General features: G+C 42.9%; 1 protein-coding gene across 1 annotated transcript in view; it reads right to left on the bottom strand.

Moving 5' to 3' along the window:
• The window catches only part of LOC138983110 (1-phosphatidylinositol 4,5-bisphosphate phosphodiesterase epsilon-1-like), a 124,956-nt gene that overhangs the window by 40,094 nt on the left and 65,725 nt on the right, over positions 1-19,137 (bottom strand). Inside the window, exon 13 of the mRNA XM_070356518.1 lies at positions 30-170. Within this exon, the coding sequence (XP_070212619.1) occupies positions 30-170 (141 nt within the window). The remainder of the gene's footprint in view (positions 1-29; positions 171-19,137) is intronic.

Here is a 19,137-nt window from a genome sequence, read left to right as displayed (position 1 = left end):
GACATAGAGACAAAGAGAGCGAGAGTTACCTTGCTTGCTGAGAAGTTGTAACTCATTCTCTTCTTGAAGCCGACCCCGAAGCTGGGGTTCCGTTTGATCGACGTCTGCTGCTCCGAGGTGGTACTGATGGTGCTCTGGCCGCTAGACGACCAGGTCCTCCCCCCGAACACCTGTAACACAGGTAACATAACATCTGTAAAACAGGTAACACAACACCTGTAAACACAAGTAACACAACACCTGTAATCACAGGTAACATAACGCATGTAACTCAGGTAACATATACCACATGTAAATACAGGCAACAACGCCTGCAACACAACACCTGTAACAAAGGTTAGGTAACATACCACCTGTAAACACGTTACCAACGCCTGTAACACTACACCTGTAACACAGGTAACATATTACCTGTAAACACAGGTAACCTAAACACATGTAACACAACATCTACAAACACAGGTAACATAACGTCTTTAACACAGGTAACACAACGCATGTAAACACAGGTAATATACCACCTGTAAACACATGTAACAACACCTGTAAGCACATGTAATATAAAAACCCTGTAAACACAAGTAACATTAAAAAATTAAAACCATCTTGTCGGAGGTACGTCGCAAAATATAGGAGGATACTGCGGGGCGCCGGAGGATACAGGAGAGACAGGCAGGATCGGAGTAGAGGCCAGGAACAATGAATCAAAGAGAACGAGCTTTTGATGCTGCCGACAGATTCAATCAAGTTAAAGACGTCAGGGGGATATTACTATACTAGGGACGGAAGTCGGCAGAGAGAAGAGGGACTGGAAGGAATTGATCTTCAATGAGCAAACAGACATAATTAAGAACAGCAGGGCTCTCCTAAAATGTTGTGTAAAGAGGAGATGGAATCATGGCCGTGTCCTAGCTCTGCAGGGGCGAGCTAAAAGATCAAATACACTTAAGTTAACAGCACGGGTGGCTGGAGTATGTTTCAGACAATCACATTGACGTACGGCCGTACGCATGCACGCACGCACACCCGCACACACCTCAAACGCAATATGTGGCAACATCTCTCTCTCTCTCTCTCTCTCTCTCTCTCTCTCACACACACACACACACACACACACACACACACTCACACACACACTTACAAACGTACACGCCCCCCCCCCTTCCCCCCACACATTCTTCTCTTTCCACGCTATGTTTTTTCCACAGTATCAGCCAATGTTTAGTCTCAATACATTATCGTGCTTTCGCTCCATCTTTTCACCAAGATCTAGCCACAAAATAATCCCACTTAATTTTATTTGCAGGCCAAATTGAGTTTTAACCTCATCTGCAGCTCAAATTAAGTCTGAGAGAAAGTCGATGCACTCTCATCAACAGAAAAGTGCCAGAGGACCTTCGCTGGAAACCAGTCGCTATATGTCGCAAAGCCCAATGAAAGAGGGCATTATATGTGACAGTGTTTTGTAAAAGGTCACATAAGTCTCACAACTTGACTCACTTTCCAGTTATGTCAGTTATGTGCTAAAACCTGTCGGCACGTCATGACTTACTGATTGTTCACATTGTAAGCCTTTTCAAATCTACGGGGTCAAATCTGTCCATACACCAACAGGTTTTGCGAACATACACAAACTGAACAGGTTCTTCGGCTTGCAACTCTCAGTCTGTATACACATGTTTGCAGTCTCTAAATAGCTGAGTTGAATTCCCAGAAACATGGGTTCCAGGCCCTTCTGCATGCAGAGTATTGAACATTCGCAAGTAAGACAGAATGAACCTGTTTTCGCATGTTGCTCTGCATCATTGTGCGACATTAATACCTTACTTCGTGAGAAAAAAAATTGCAATGTAACAAATGTTGCCATGCGCTGTGATACAAAATCAGGTTGATAATGCCACGGGTAGCCCCCGGAAAGTATGTGGTCGAGGAACTGATGAGTCGCCCGAGGGCCGGACCAACCTTGACTCCCCTCGGCACGCACACACTGCCGCCTTGATGAGCAATTAACGAGGAGACAGGGCTTCATGTCAACATCTGTCTCCATGGGACGCGGCAGAATGACATTAGCTGTGTAATTATTCTGTTGTTGTCTGACAGCCACCTATATTCATCCAAGCAAGGTCCTGGGGAAACAAACAAGCAAAACAAAACACACACACACAAGCAAACAAACAAACAAACAAACAAACAAACAAGCAAACAAACAAACATACAGCGATTACTGTACATTACTGTAACATTGCTGATTAGAAGAGAGAGGGAGAAAGTGAAAGAGAGAAACAGAGAGTGCCCCAATAAGGAAAGCACGCGTAGCATTTAAACAGGATATTTCTTTGCGCCGTTCGGCCGAGGCCCAGAGTAATTGGTCATGAAGACAGACAGAAACAAGTCGCGTAAGGCGAAAATACATTTAGTCAAGTAGCTGTCGAACTCACAGAATGAAACTGAACGCAATGCCATTTTTCAGCAAGACCGTATACTCGTAGCATCGTCAGTCCACCGCTCACGGCAAAGACAGTGAAATTGACAAGAAGAGCGGGGTAGTAGTTGCGCTAAGAAGGATAGCACGCTTTTCTGTACCTCTCTTTGTTTTAACTTTCTGAGCGTGTTTTTAATCCAAACATATCATATCTATATGTTTTTGGAATCAGGAACCGACAAGGAATAAGATGAAAGAGTTTTTAAATTGATTTCGACAATTTAATTTTGATAACAATTTTTATATATTTAATTTTCAGAGCTTGTTTTTAATCCGAATATAACATATTTATATGTTTTTGGAATCAGAAAATGATGGAGAATAAGATGAACGTAAATTTGGATCGTTTTATAAATTTTTTTATTTTTTTTACAATTCTCAGATTTTTAATGACCAAAGTCATTAATTAATTTTTAAGCCACCAAGCTGAAATGCAATACCGAAGTCCGGGCTTCGTCGAAGATTACTTGACCAAAATTTCAACAAATTTGGTTGAAAAATGAGGGCGTGACAGTGCCGCCTCAACTTTCACGAAAAGCCAGATATGACGTCATCAAAGACATTTATCAAAAAAATGAAAAAAAAACGTCTGGGAATTTCATACCCAGGAATTCTCATGTCAAATTTCATAAAGATCGGTCCAGTAGTTTAGTCTGAATCGCTCTACACACACACACAGACACACACAGACACACACACACACACACACGCACGCACGCACATACACCACGACCCTCGTCTCGATTCCCCATCTACGTTAAAACATTTAGTCAAAACTTGACTAAATGTAAAAAGCGCGACAAAGGGATAACTTCATAGGAAGTACGTAAAGAAGGAAGAACTTTGTCGGAAGCTATGGGGAGGGAGGGGGGGGGGGGGGGGGGGGTGGGAGAGGGTGGGGGAGGGGGGGGGGGGAGACAAAGGCCGAGGGCCAGAGTCGGGTGCTTTTATGGGAGAGCAGTTGCTCGATGTCGCAAATTGTCATTTTTGTGTGAAAATACTGTATTGTACCATTTTTAATTTTGTTGCTTTGTAAAGGTTCCAATCGTGTCACGCTATCGCTGTGTTCTTTCCTATTTTGTGCCAGCCTTCTGTCGGCTGACAGATCAATGCTTTACAAACGTGGAACTGAACGTCTTGTTAACAAGGATATTTATGATAAAGAAATTAAAAACAAGTATGCAGTTAAATTGTCTGCCCGGACAGCACTTTATTTAGCCGGGGATATTGAGACAAATCCAGGTCCGGATGGAAATAAAGTAACTGTGGTACACATTAATGTTCGAAGCTTAAGGAACAAAATTGACTTGTTACAGCCTGAAGTACAGCAGCATGATATTTTACTCTTTCCGAAACATGGTTGTCACCTGAAGATGATAATTTATCTTTAATTATACCTAATTTTAATCCTCCTGTACGCCTCGACCGCCCAGGTGATCCTCATGGGGGAGTAGCCATTTATGTTAAGAATCATTTATATTGTAAACCCCGACCTGATCTCCAAGTCGATGGTCTTGAAGCAGTCTGGATTGAGACAAAGTTGAGCCATGAAATCATTTTGATTGGCTCATTCTATCGCCCACCTAGTGCCAATATTCATGATTGGGATTTAATTGATGAAAGCTTAAGGCGAGTGAATAACCAATTATTGAGATTTGTGATTTTAGGCGATTTCAACGTCGACTTCCTGAACTCTCCATCGCAGAACTTTTTGAATATTTTACATGCGCACCAGCTCTGTCAACTTGTGAATACGCCAACGCGTGTAACAGCCACCACTAGCACATGCATTGACCTTATCATCACCCAGACCCCTCAGTTAGTTTTGTTTGTTTGTTTGCTTAACGCCCAGCCGACCACGAAGGGCCATATCAGGGCGGTGCTGCTTTGACATATAACGTGCGCCACACACAAGACAGAAGTCGCAGCACAGGCTTCATGTCTCACCCAGTCACATTATTCTGACACCGGACCAACCAGTCCTACTACTCCTAGCACTAACCCCCTAATGCCAGACGTAAGGCGGAGCAGCCACTAGGTTGCCAATTTTTAAAGTCTTACGTATGACCCGGCCGGGGTTCGAACCCACGACCTCCCGATCACGGGGCGGACGCCTTACCGCTAGGCCAACCGTGCCGGTCCTCAGTTAGTTAAACAAGTGAATGTGTTGCCACCTATTTGTAGCGATCATAATGTACCACACATTGTATTAAACAGAATTGTGAATAAAAATAATTCCTATAAAGGAACACTCTTTAATTATAGTAAACTTAATGTTGATGGTTTTCGCGAAGCACTCTCTCAGGTTAAATGGCAAGACATTCTCATGAAGGAGGCGTTTGACGAAAATGTTCATATTTTTTCTGCACTATTTATGGACATAGCCAAACAGTGCATGCCAGTAAAAGAAGTAACGATACGTCCTAACGACGCACCTTGGATTACACCTGAAATTTTAATGTTAATAGACCAAGGTGATCAGATTCACTTGAAAGCCAAAACAAGTAAACAGCCGGAAGATTGGTAAAAAGAAAAGAGAACGGATTTTAGAATATTATTCTGAATTAGACGCAAAAGTTTCCGATTCAACGCAGTTTGGCACAAAAGATTGGTGGAAGTTAGTGAAATCATTCATAAAGAAGAAAGGATTATATGGTGACGAAATTCCGCCTATCTGTGACAACGGCGAAGTTTATGAACTAAGCCAAGACAAAGCTAACGCCTTTAATAACTGTTTTATTAAAAATTCCAATGTTGAAGACCCAGATGATGATGTTCCTGAAGTGCCGTTTTTTGATTGCGAATTATGTGATGTTGTTTTGTCAGTAAACGAGGTAAAAGATGTAATTAAAAATCTTGATAAAAGAAAAGCCATTGGTCCCGATTTGATCCACAACAGACTTCTCATTGCAGCTATAGATGTTATTTCGGAGCCACTCACCCATATGTTTAACAGAAGTTTGAGGGAAGGAGTATATTCTAAAATTTGGAAAACTGCGAATGTTACGCCTATTTATAAGTCAGGTCCAGCGGACACTTGTAATAATTATCGTCCGATTTCCTTGTTGAGTTGCGTTGGCAAAGTTTTGGAACGATGTATTCATAGCCACCTATATCTCTTTTTACAATCCAACAACATACTCACACCTACACAGTCAGGTTTTATACCCGGCGACTCGACGATTTGTCAACTTGTCTCTATATATAATGATGTATGTTTAAATTACGACAGCGGTTTAACAACACAGGCGCAAATTTTTGATGTGTCGAAAGCTTTTGACAAAGTCTGGCACAAAGGATTATTAGTAAAATTGGAATCGATTGGTGTTCGAGGTCGACTTTTGTCATGGTTTTGTAGTTACTTAGCAAACCGTGTTCAATTAGTTGTCGTTAAAGGAGCTAAGTCAGAGCTGAAAGGTATACAAGCAGGCGTTCCTCAAGGTTCTGTGTTAGGCCCTTTGTTGTTTTTGATTTATATAAATGATATTGTAAATGATATTGAGTCTGTTATTAAATTGTTTGCTGATGATACTAGCATGTCACTTGCATTGAATGATCCGGTAAGACGTGCCGAAATTTTAAATACAGACCTCGATAAAATTAGTTGTTGGGCAGCACGTTGGAAAGTCACATTTAATGAAACAAAAACCAAATTGCTGAATATAAAACGTGACTTAAGCCAAATTGACCCGTTATTTTTCAATGGAATTGTTTTGGAAGACACAAAGGAACACAAGCACCTCGGTATTATTTTGCAAAATGACTGTAAATGGGACGCTCAAGTCAGAAATATTGTGAAAAAGACCACTTTTTTGATTAATTGTTTAAGGCATTATAAGTATAAGTTATGCAGAAAAAGTTTGGAAATAATGTACAAATCCTTTATTTTGCCACATTTTGACTATGTTGATGTATTATGGGATAATTGTACCAAAGCCCTGTCGAACATCCTGGAAAAACTACACCTTGAAGCTTTACGTATTATAATTGGCCGTGTGTGGAGAACTAGTCATGGTAAGATTTACAAAGAAAGCGGATTTTGTAGTCTAAAGGAACGCCGAAGACAACATAAATTGATTTTATATCATAAAATGGTTCATGGTAAATGTCCCCTATATTTAGTTGACCTTTTGCCACCACTAGTTTCATCCTTAAATCCCTATCACAGAAGACGACCACTTGAAAGATTTGTACCAGCTCACAGGACAGAAATCTTCCGAACATCCTTCGTTCCTTCGACTACAATTTTATGGAATGATCTGCCTGATGTGGTTAAAACCACAAATTCAATTAGCGAGTTTAAAAATTATTTACAAAGTCCTCATCATTATGTGCCAGTTTATTATTATTTTGGAAAAAGACAGGTAAAAATACAACACAGCAGAATGCGTTTAAACATGAGTAACCTTAATTCCGATTTATGCAAACGCCATTTGAAAGATAACCCACAGTGTGCGTGCGGTAACCGGAACGAAACAGCTGAACATTACTTGTTATACTGCACATTGTTTGAACATGCTCGTATATCCACAATTAATTAACTGCCTGCCAATTTTAGACACGTGGAAACATTATTAAGAGGCAGCGAGCAACATTCATTTCGAATAAATACATTGATTTTCGAGTCGGTCCAATCCTTTATTGCTGAATCTGGTCGACTAACTTGAAGGATGGTATTGTGTATGTTTGTGTGCAGGAGAACGTAAACCCGCCTCTCAGTGTTGTTGCATCAATTACATATTTAACATAAGTAATAATTATCATTGAGTTTTTGTTTTTGTTTTGCTGTTCTCTTTTGTGTGTGTGTGTGGTTGTTTTCTTCCATACATACGTAACGAACTATGCTGCCCTCTCCATGAAAATGTACATTTATCTGAACTTACTTATTGCATGTCTCAGTATCGATGTTCTCGTCCCACGCGCTTTATTCATAGTCTCACCTTATTTTTTTGTTTCTTTCTCTTTCTTTTTTTCTTTTCTTTTTCTATTTGATTAATTTTTTTTCTCTGTAAATCCTCCTGTTTTGATTAAGTTCCCCATACCCCCCTCCTACATTTTGTTCTTCTGGTTAATAATTGTGTTGTCCACCATCATGAACACTTGTGTAACTTAGCATTGTTATGGTCACGTCAAATAAGCATCTGCTTGAGTTCGTGTCCTAGCTGCATTTTTGTCAATTGTTTCATGTCATGTATTTTGAATAAAATTGTGTTTTAAACCAAAGGCCGAGGGGACATCGTAGTGTGTAAATATCACACTATATGAGATCGTCCCGGGGCGAACAACGTTTGTGTCCGTCTATCGCTGGCAGTTATATGACCTTGTTGTACCGTGGTATAAATCACAGAGCCGGATTCGATATCGCCCCCTCCCTCCCACCCACCCCCAATCCACCCACCCAGTCCTTCCTCATATTACTGCCCAACGTCGTCCAATCTCCCACGTTACTGCTAATTAGCTTAAGCCATCTCTTTCTGACCATCTTACCGCCTCAGTCCGTTTCATTTTGGCATTAACAAATTCCTGTTTTCTCGAGGTACGGTTCATGTTTTTGTTTGTCCCATGGTGTAAACAGGGGGAGAAATGCACGAAACAAAGAAAGTCAAGGGTGCAATGTTTGCTTGGGCCAAAAATACCCGAATGGCAAACATGATTAATATGCATGCCACAGCGAAACTTGTCAGAAATAGAACGTTAGCCTTGCTGTCTGTGTCCATACAAAAGAAAAACGGGAAGAACCGTTAAGCTAGCTATTACTGATGTGACGCACACCAAATTCATAGAACATCTTCTCAAGGGGGCTGAAAGAGAACTTTCTAGAAAATCTGAAGTATGTGATTCATAGAAGACTGTCTGGCACGTGTTTAAAGCGTTGGAAATTCAAACACTGTTGTGGGACAGCAAGGCATGGTAGTGTCAGATCGTAAACACATCGAGTATCTGGAGTATCGTGCTGACTACTTCATACTTAAACTCACTAACCCAGGAAAACAGTAACACGTGGACATCTGTGCTAAGGCTATGAGAGATCAGTTTTCTTTCAAAACGTCTTGGAGACAAGCTGGCCTTCTAATAAGGGAGCCCACGTCCAATTTCCCATTACACAAGGCTAGACGTCGGAACGTCTTAAAGCTCCAAACATCACGAACCAGTGTCGAGGGAGAGTTGGGCAATTGCTCTCATGTTATTGCTCCGGGCCACGGACGAGCGGGGCAGAAAACAAACAACAACAACAACATCCAAAGACAAGCAGGATTGCCCTGCAGAAACCCACCGACACTGGCAGGTCGCAATAAGCTGCACATGGGAGGAAAATGTACAGGGGCGGAAGTTGCAGAAAGAGAGAGAGACACACACACACACCACACACACCCTCTCTTCCCCTCTGTTCCCTCGCCAACATAGCTTGACGTTATACCAGAAAGTAGCATATAACACCAACTGATCTCTCGAAATTTACCCTCTAGGGATGGGATCATACTCGTAAACTTACATCAAAACTGATGTCAGTGTGTGTGAGAGAGAGAGAGAGAGAGAGAGAGAGAGAGAGAGAGAGAGAGAGAGAGAGAGAGAGAGAGAGAGAAGAGAGAGAGAGAGCGAGAGAGAGAGAGAGAGAGAGAGAGAGAGAGAGAGAGAGAGAGAGAGAGAGACTCAGACTCAGACTCAGACTCAGACTCAGACTCAGAACTTTATTACAAAAGGATAAAGGTTTTAGGCAAAGCCTATTCTTCCAACCTGTCCTTTATACAACACATAAAGACAGACGGACATAAAAAAATAAAACTTCAATCAGATAAGATACAGAATTACATTGTAGGCTATGGATTGCAACACAATGTGCATTTAAGGAATTATATAAGGAGAACTCAAAAATTACAAATTACATTGACATAGTTAAACCATTCGTTTTGAGAATTAAGTTGCTCAAATCAGCTACACATCCGTTAACACTAGTACAAAATGTTCAACAAAATAACAATCGAACAAGACATTTCATTCACGAATGATGTGAGAACGTGACTGTCTCTTAAACATTTTCACTGAAGTTGCATTTCTTATCTGTTGGGGGAAGGAGTTCCAGAGAAAAGCTCCCGAGAAGGCTAAGCTCGATTTGTAGAGGTCTATGCGAGGTATAGGAGGGATGATTTTTTGGGACCCATATCTTTTTGTGGCATGTTTGAAATGTGATTGCAAATATTTAGGACAGTCGTCATTTAGAATTATATACATGAACACACCCTTGTTTAACGTCAACTGATCTTTCAAGGGGAGGATCGAGGGCGTATGTAGCTAATGGGAGAGTTAGCAGTACGCACAGTTCCCACTTGATGTAGGCTTAACGGCGTGAATGGCCGGGAAAACAACAGTCACAACAGTCCTCACCCCCTCGATCCTACTAAAAAAAACAAAAATGAAAAAGACCTCCACCTCTCACACTAACGCACGCACACACACAAGCATGCATAGCGCATCAACAGAGAGAGAGAGAGAGAGAGAGAGAGAGAGAGAGAGAGAGAGAGAGAGAGAGAGAGAGAGAGAGAGAGAGAGAGAGAGAGAGAGAGAGAGAGAGAGAGAGAGAGAGAGAGAGAGAGAGAGAGAGAGAGAGACAGAGACAGATGATGAAAAAGAAGAAGAAGAAGAACAACAACAACATCTAAAGTCAGGATCTATTCTTTCATCCTGATTGTAAAGGCAGAATAATGAGAACAGCGCAGAGCTGAACTTTCAGAATCCCTGTAGGAGTTGCTTTGTTGTGGCATTAAGGTCAAGTCTGACTGTAAGACTTGAAAGCGGATTGTATTATGTTAAAAACCCACACACTTTATTCTCGCCCTCCTCCTCCTCATACCATCATCATCATCATCATCATCATCATCATCATCATCATCATCATCATCATCATCCAAACAATACAAGTTATGTTCAATGCCCTGTCCGTCAACAGTAACACCATCAAAGCAAACAAAGAACAAGTCGCGTAAGGCGAAAATACAATATTTAGTCAAGTAGCTGCCATTTTTCAGCAAGACCGTATACTCGTAGCATCGTCAGTCCACCGCTCACGGCAAAGGCAGTGAAATTGACAAGAAGAGCGGGGTAGTAGTTGCGCTAAGAAGGATAGCACGCTTTTCTGTACCTCTCTTTGTTTTAACTTTCTGAGCGTGTTTTTAATCCAAACATATCATATCTATATGTTTTTGGAATCAGGAACCGACAAGGAATAAGATGAAAGTGTTTTTAAATTGATTTGGACAATTTAATTTTGATAATAATTTTTATATATTTAATTTTCAGAGCTTGTTTTTAATCCGAATATAACATATTTATATGTTTTTGGAATCAGCAAATGATGGAAGATAAGATAAACGTAAATTTGGATCGTTTTATAAATTTTTATTTTTTTTTACAATTTTCAGATTTTTAATGACCAAAGTCATTAATTAATTTTTAAGCCACCATGCTGAAATGCAATACCGAAGTCCGGGCTTCGTCGAAGATTACTTGACCAAAATTTGAACCAATTTGGTTGAAAAATGAGGGCGTGACAGTGCTGCCTCAACTTTCACGAAAAGCCGGATATGACGTCATCAAAGACATTTATCAAAAAAATGAAAAAAAACGTTCGGGGATTTCATACCCAGGAACTCTCATGTCAAATTTCATAAAGATCGGTCCAGTAGTTTAGTCTGAATCGCTCTACACACACACACAGACACACACACACACACACACACACACACACACACACACGCACACACACACGCACATACACCACGACCCTCGTTTCGATTCCCCCTCGATGTTAAAATATTTAGTCAAAACTTGACTAAATATAAAAAGGGTTGTTTTCGCCACAAACGCGCGATCCGCAGGAAAGCCTTACAAAGGCGAACACAGGGACATCAGAGGACTGTTGTTTTCCCGGCCATTCACGCCGTTAAGCCTACATCAAGTGGGAACTGTGCGTACTGCTAACTCTCCCATTAGCTACTTGTACATACCCCCTCGATCCTACTAAAAAAAAAAACACACGAAAAAACACACCACCTCTCACACTAACGCACGCACACACACAAGCATGCATAGCGCATACACACGTTCGCACGCTCACACATGCACGCACGCATACACACACTCGCACGCTCACACACACTAACACACACGCACGCACACACTAACACACACGCACGCATACACACACTCCCCCCACACACACGCAATCGATCTTTACCTCAACAATTCACACACACACACACACACACACACACACACACACACACACACACACACACACACACACACACACCAGGCTGCACAAACACACACACACACACACACACACACACACACACATGCCATCGCCACCATCTATACCTCAACAATTCACACACACACACACACACACACACCAGCCACCGCCACCATCTATACCTCAACAATTCTCGCCCAATCACTGATTTAAAGTCGTGTCTGTGCGTCCCATTGTCGGCTTCGGTTCCGGTCCTCTGGGGCTGCCGTAGTGTCAACTGACTTTTTCTTCTAACATAGATCTGAAAGGGGAATGATATGTGGGTGCGTGCGTGCGTGTGTGTGTGTGTGTTCGTGTGTATGTGTGTGTTTGTGTGTGTTCGTGTGTATGTGTGTGTTTTGTGTTTGTTTGTGTGTGTGTGTGTGTGTGTGTGTGTGTGTGTGTGTGTGTGTGTGTGTGTGTGTGTGTGTGTGTGTGTGTGACAACGCCACCCTCCCCCCTCTTTAATCATCCTGCATGACAGGTACAGATACTTCTGAGGGTTGTCGACGTGGTGTCACTAACACCATCCCTTATGCTGACCACTGGTCATTTCTATTGACACTCCAGTGTCCACCCAGTCCTTCTATTCGCCAAGCTGGGTGACCAGTAGCTTCAGGTTCTGACCTAGCCACGTGACGACCAAGACAGCTCGGTGTCTGTCGTGAACGACCGCAAGACAAACAACGGGAGAGAACAAACCGCGGCGTCTGATTTGTTGAAATCACAACCAATCTCAATTTCAACCAATCCAACACCGCGGATGTATCCCACCCGGTTGGTATGTTTCTCGTGCACCTCGGCCCTGGTCTCTAGACGCCTACCCCTTCCCCTCCTACACGTCACTTCCAGGGTTGGAGGGCACAACGTCTGGAGCGGCATTGTCTGTCGTGTGATCAGACGGGCCTTATACACAGTCTAGAGACATATCCTGCTTGCTGCCGCGCGATCCGAAAAAATGTACCCTCTTTATCTTCATTGCACTGGCTGCTCCGCGCGGAGGTGTTTTCAGACACATCAGACACAGGGTGTATATCCACGTGCTCCCCCCTCCTCTCTCCTTCCAAGTCCACCCCCACTGCCCTCTATCCATCCTCTGGCAAGGTCCCGCAGTATCCGGCCACCTGATCCATTCTCTCATCGTTTCTGCGACAGGTTGTTTTTGTCCCAAGGTTGTTCGGCATGACGTCTAGAAGCTTAAGTGTTCCGTTAGTCGCTGGATGCATATCCTCTTTCCACAATCCACTAATGGGGACAACTCGGTTTAACGACACGGTTTGTCAATATGAATCCACTTTCTCTTCTTTACACAAACGGGCCTGTATCACTCACTACTAGACACACCCCCCTCCATCTGTCCCCAGCCCCCCTCCCCCATATCTAACATCTCACAACTAGTTGCTTCAGTTCCAAGTAGGCTTGCCCAAACTGGCAACAGCCACTAGTTATACCCTCAGACCCGGCCCCCACAGCAGGTTTCTTCATTGTCCAAGAAGACCTGTCATCTAAGTGTCCGCTACACCATCTTCTCTGACTGACCAGTGTCCAACTGTTGCGGCCTCCACCCCCAACCCCCCCCCTCGCCCCCGCAACTAGCAATCGATGCAGACTCTATTTAAAAGGCCAGGGTCCATGCATCCCAAGGAACTCGGCAGTATTTTTCTCTCTAAGCGCTGGTCTCAACTGTCAAAATTACACGACTTGTCTTCTTGTTTGCAGGTTTCGGCGTCAAAAGTTCACAACCGGGTCAGCAGAGGGACGCCGATGGTGTGGGCTTCGACACGAGGCTGAGATTAGAACGTCGGATTCTTGCGATTTATTGAATTTGAGACGAGACTCCTATCTAAGGAGCTGTGATGAAAAACTACCCTTGACGATTTAAGTGCTCGTCCACTGTGAAAAAAAAGCATGAAGGGAATAATGGCTTAAAGGGACAACTCCATAGAGCTGTGGTCGTAAATAAACTACTCACAAAAAGTTAGGGAACACCCTTCATTTTCATGTGTTTTTGCAAATCGATGCTATTGTCAAAACTTTGCAAGCTACAACGCTGATCTTACACACACGCACAGAGTGGACTCCTGCCTTTGTTTTACAGGCTTGGTGTGCTGCACGTGCTACTCGGGCGTCAGTGGCTGAGCGTTGAAAATTGGTGAAAAGTTGGAAAATGTTACCATTTTATGCTGACTCACCATTTTTTTCTATAGCGTGTTTCTGACAAAATGATGCACTGCACGTGGAAGCTTGATGCTTTGACTGTGAACACTGGTCACTGGTTACTCAAGAAAAGCCAGGGCCTGGGCGGACCAGGGCACAACATCACGATGGTCGGACGACAGAAGTTAAGCCTGCTGGACAGAGGAAGAGCCATAGGGTGGTTCCAAGACGGTGTTGGCATACGGGAGATTGCCAGAAGGCTTCTGGTGTCCCCCTCCGTCATCACAAGACTGCGACAGCGCTTCCAGGTCACTGGACTAGTTCAAGACAGGCCTCGCCCAGGCAGACGGAATGGTGCATTGCGTAATATAAAAAGTGTTCCTTGACTTTTTGTGAGCAGTGTAGTACAAGTCATGCTCACTTTTGTGAAACGACTGTCAAGTCCTTTGGGTGATAAAAGTGCGTAAAGCGCAGGAGGGGGGAGAGAGAGAGGAGAGAGAGAGAGAGAGAGAGAGAGAGAGAGAGAGAGAGAGAGAGAGAGAGAGAGAGAGAGAGAGAGAGAGAGAGAGGAGAGAGAGAGACACACACACACACACACACAGATCGATCATCCGGTTAATCAAACCTGAGCGCGCATCTCATAACTCGCTTCCGTTCTGTTAAAAGACAGGGGGGGGGGGGGGGGGGGGGGGGGGGTAAGCTGCGAGTTACGGGGAGATAACACACTCCTTCAGACACAGCTAGCTTCCTGAAAGAGGATGACTTGCCTTTGGTAAGGGAAGCCACTTGAGACTAAAAATTACCGCCCTTGACAGAGTGCTTCCGTTTCGAGCCGCATTTTTTTTAATTTAGAGATGGTGGCAGCCCGCCCCCCCCCACCCCCCACTATCCCGCCATTGTTTTCTAGTCCCATCAACAAGGTACGTTATGGAGCAACTGTGCAAATCAAATATTGGATCGATTTTGAGGCAAGGAGTGGTGGCAACATAATACTATGTTCTGGTCGTGAGCACTTCGAAGACACACGTCTTTTTACCAGACTGCCCCACAATCCAGCGATCCCACCGCTATTCTTGGCCAAGGCGTGCGTGACTTCTCTCTGTGTCATGCTTTATGGGGGGGATAAGTGATGGTGCACGTTCACGTTTGGGGGACCGGTCAAGACGGTAATCGGAGCGGTTGTTGAAAGTTTCTTCCAAGGAAGAGAGAACGATTCTTTTTTTCTTTTTTTTGTGCCAGGACGAAAGCACGCTTTTACAACAGCCAAGTCAGCATACAAATAAACATTTAAAAAACCACACAAATCCTTAGTTGTCGTTTTGACGTAGTTTCATGCCATGTGAGCTAAGCAAAGCATGCCTGCGCCTATAAGTCATTTGACCAAAAAAAAAGGTGAATTAGTTTGTGCGACGTTTTTCATTACTGACAAAACTAAACACTTACATTCTATTGAAAAAAAATATTTTGGACTTTGTACCGTTAGCACTCTATTATTGATTCTTGGTTTTTGATTTTTCGTATCCTATTTTTGTTTCTTTATTGAGAAACGTTTGAAGCTGGGTTTTTTTTTAGAGTGCCTTTGTAGTTTTACAAGGACTTTTCGTCGTTTCTCTCAGTGTCTGGTAAAGACGGTGTGCACTTCACAATATTTCAACAACGTGATGGTAAGTGCAGCCACTTTGATTTTGTTTTGTTTTGTTGCAAAGGCAAACCCGCCGTGCTTTATAAACAGGAAAACAAACACCAGACCTGTTTACCCTAAACCCGAGGCAAGAGTACTTTCCCAAAAAGTTGAGTGTATTTTTCAAAAAGTTGGTGTACTTTGCAAGCAAAGCCATATGGGGTAGGGAAAATGTACGCGTGGGTGCAAACGTGTTTGTGTAAGAATAGCATGTCTTGTGAACACCTTCAGAATTTAACTCCTTCCAATACAACAGGAATAAAACTATTTTATTTACCTGTCAGTTTATAGCATTATAACCAGTGTCTTCCAAACAGATTGATAATGAAAAGATGAAGTTCGTGAAATAGCATCTGCGGTTGACAGTGGCAAGTTCATTTTTACAATCATCTCAGAAAACATTGCTTCAGCGCGGACTACAGCCTTTTCTTCTGGCAGGATTTGCTTTGCGGGAATGAACTTCATAATTCCTTGGCAGCTTTCAGCGGATTTCTTTGCAGCAACCTTGTCCAGGTGAGTTTTAGAACTGCAGTGTCGTTCGATGTCATATTTCCCAGCATGGGCAACGGAGAAATCTGATTTACAATACTTGCAGTGTGCATGACTTTTTCCCATAGTAGACTCCACAATTCCTGGCTCTTTCTTATATTTCTCCAAGAAAATCTGCTGCTTCTGCTGTTTAGACTTGGTACAGTCATCCGAAACTGGCACATTTTACCGCTTCATTTTGCCACGATTGTCCAGATCGCACGTGAACAAGGTTTCCACAGCTGAAGACTCGCTGTCATGGTTATCTCCCTTCGACCAAAACCGGTATCAGTTGTACCATTCCGTAATCAGCACACCAACACCGGAAAACGTATTCTAGACTTTTTCTTAGGCGTATTTTGTGCGTGTGTCGCGTATTTGCGTACCGATAATAATTTGGCGTACAAAATACGCCCAAATCGTACTGGTAAACAGGTCTGAAACACACACACAAACAAACACAACAAAAGACCAAAACAAACAAACAAGCAAACAAACAAGCAAACACAAAAACAAAAGTTCTATCAAATCTTCCGGAAGAAAGTACAACAAACCCGCTGGATTGAGGACATCAGAATTAGCAGTATGGACGATAAGGTAAAACACACCAAAAAAACACCCAAAAAACAAAGCGGTCTTTTTGCACAAACTGCCCCTTGGCACAACAACCCACTGCAAAAACAGGCACATTTACGGATAGTGCTGGAAACAGAAAATCAAGGATTCGTTGAACATTGACTGACTAGCAACAAAACACAACGACCCAGTCAAGCGTGCAACTCCTGCTGAGTTAGCTTACAGATAAAACTATTCCTGGCATCTGCTTATACAGCCCAACCTTCCCCAGAACTCGCTGACATAACTCAATCCGGGCGACTTGCATCCTTGACCGTTATAGGCCCCGCGGCGCTAATATACAATCAACAATTCAAAGCGCGTGCGTGGAGCTATTTTGAGAAGTTCCTGCACAAATTTCGTAATGCCCCATGGAACGCTGATATTTTTTTTTACGAGCTTTGTTTCCGATGCGTCTCGTGTAGGTATGCACAGGCCTCCGGACACAGAAAGGAGAATTCGAAGCAATCCACCGAGTCATTGCTGAAATGGAGCGCTTATTTTGTCATGGTACCCCTCAACATTTACGCAAAAACCTCCCGTTTTCAACCGCTCATGCGATCGACACCTACGTCAGTAGGAATGGCATAACACAAGAAATTCGCAAGATAGCGAAATGAAAAACATGTTCTGGATAGATGATTGAATTGACTTTCCCATCGCATGTGAAAGTTGTCAAATTGTGTCTATTATGAATTTTCGTGTTTTTTTGGTGGTACCTACTGTTTTTGTCAGGTCCATTTTGGGGATACCCTTATTTGGGCAGTGAGCACGTGGCCCCTATAAACGAAATCTTGAATCCGAAAAATGTGCCAGATAGCCAAGTTGAGTGCCGTAAATGGTAAATAAAGTCTGAAGGAAACGACACGGTAATGAATGCTATAGTTGGGGTATACAAATGGGTGCAATATTGTTTTGGCCGAGTTTATATAGCTCAGCCATCGGGATCTGCTCGATGCCAATGATTTTTCCAGCGGTGCGGACAATACCCGCAAGCCTGTTTCTGTTTTTGACCACAAGATTGCCGTACCAGCACACAGTATTAAAGGACAATACACACTCCATCATGCTTTTATAAACCATTTGTAAAATATCCTGACTATCAACAAAATATCTGAGTTATCGTAGCGGCAACAGGCATTTTTTCATGACCTGATTCGTGTTTTTGGACAAAACGTAGACTGTCGTCTACCACTGTGCCAAGATACTTACATTCAGAAACAATTTCAATGGGGTTTAGTCAATTTTGACTTGAACCAGAGTTCCGTCTTGGCTATATATTTTTTCACTAGATGATTACCCGCTTCGCCGGGTACCGGCTTCGCCGGGAAGAAGTAGAGCCGAATACCAGGCTGGGCCTGGGACCCGGCTTTGCCGGGTGTACGCCGGCTTTGCCGGCGCACGAAGGAAAGGAGATAAACGCGCAAAACACTGGAGACCTTCTAAAAATAGTAACGTGCAGTGACCTTCTAAAAATAGTAACGTAGTAACGGGAATATGGATTGACGCCACACGGAGGAAGGGAGATGATCGCGGCTGAAAACACTGGAGAAGATAAGGAAGAGTTACTGGTAGTGGATCCAGACCAAAAAAACCAAAATCGGTTCAGCGCGCACAGCGCTGCGCGCTGAGAGCACGTGTTGAAATATCTCATCGACCAGGTTGTGTCCAGGGTGTACCTGAATATGATCACCAAATTTGAAACAGATCCATCGAGAACCTTGGCCGCGCATCGCGCACAGACACACAGACAGACAGACAGACAGACAGACACACAGACACTAGTCGTATATATTTTTTCATATATCATTTCGTTTGTTTTTCCTGCATTCAGTTCAGGAAAGTCTTTACAACATTTGCTCAAGAGTGCCACTTTAAAGTACGCAGTAATGTAACCTTCCGAGGGACATATCGTCAGCAAATTTAAATAAACATGTTATGGATGTTTTGCATCGTATGTGATCGGTGTATAGTGAGAATCGAATTGGGGACAACACACATCCCTGTTGAACACCCACGTTTAGCACGGTCTCATCCGATGAGGTTTTTTTACAAGTACATGCTGTGGTCGCGTATCCACTGCACAACACTGGAATTCCCGTTAAAATCAAAACGTCTTTTGACTAAAAGAAAAGGCTCAACAGTGTTTAAAGCACTTGAAATATCAATAAAAAGTATACGAGCCTAGACTTTTGAGTTCTCAAAATGTTTGAATAAAATATCAAGTATTGCGATGGAAGCGTCTTCAACGCCTCTCTTCGTTTTTTACGCGAACTGCAGCAACAAAACAAAACAACAAAAACAAAAACTCAAACACCTTTTTAATAAATATCAATCTTGATATTAGCTTTTCAGGTCATTCTTTTGATGTCGTGAATAATTACG

This window comes from Littorina saxatilis, linkage group LG12, assembly GCF_037325665.1.
Source record: "Littorina saxatilis isolate snail1 linkage group LG12, US_GU_Lsax_2.0, whole genome shotgun sequence".
NCBI classification, from domain to species: Eukaryota; Metazoa; Mollusca; class Gastropoda; order Littorinimorpha; family Littorinidae; genus Littorina; species Littorina saxatilis.
This window is presented reverse-complemented; position numbering and strand designations above follow the sequence as displayed.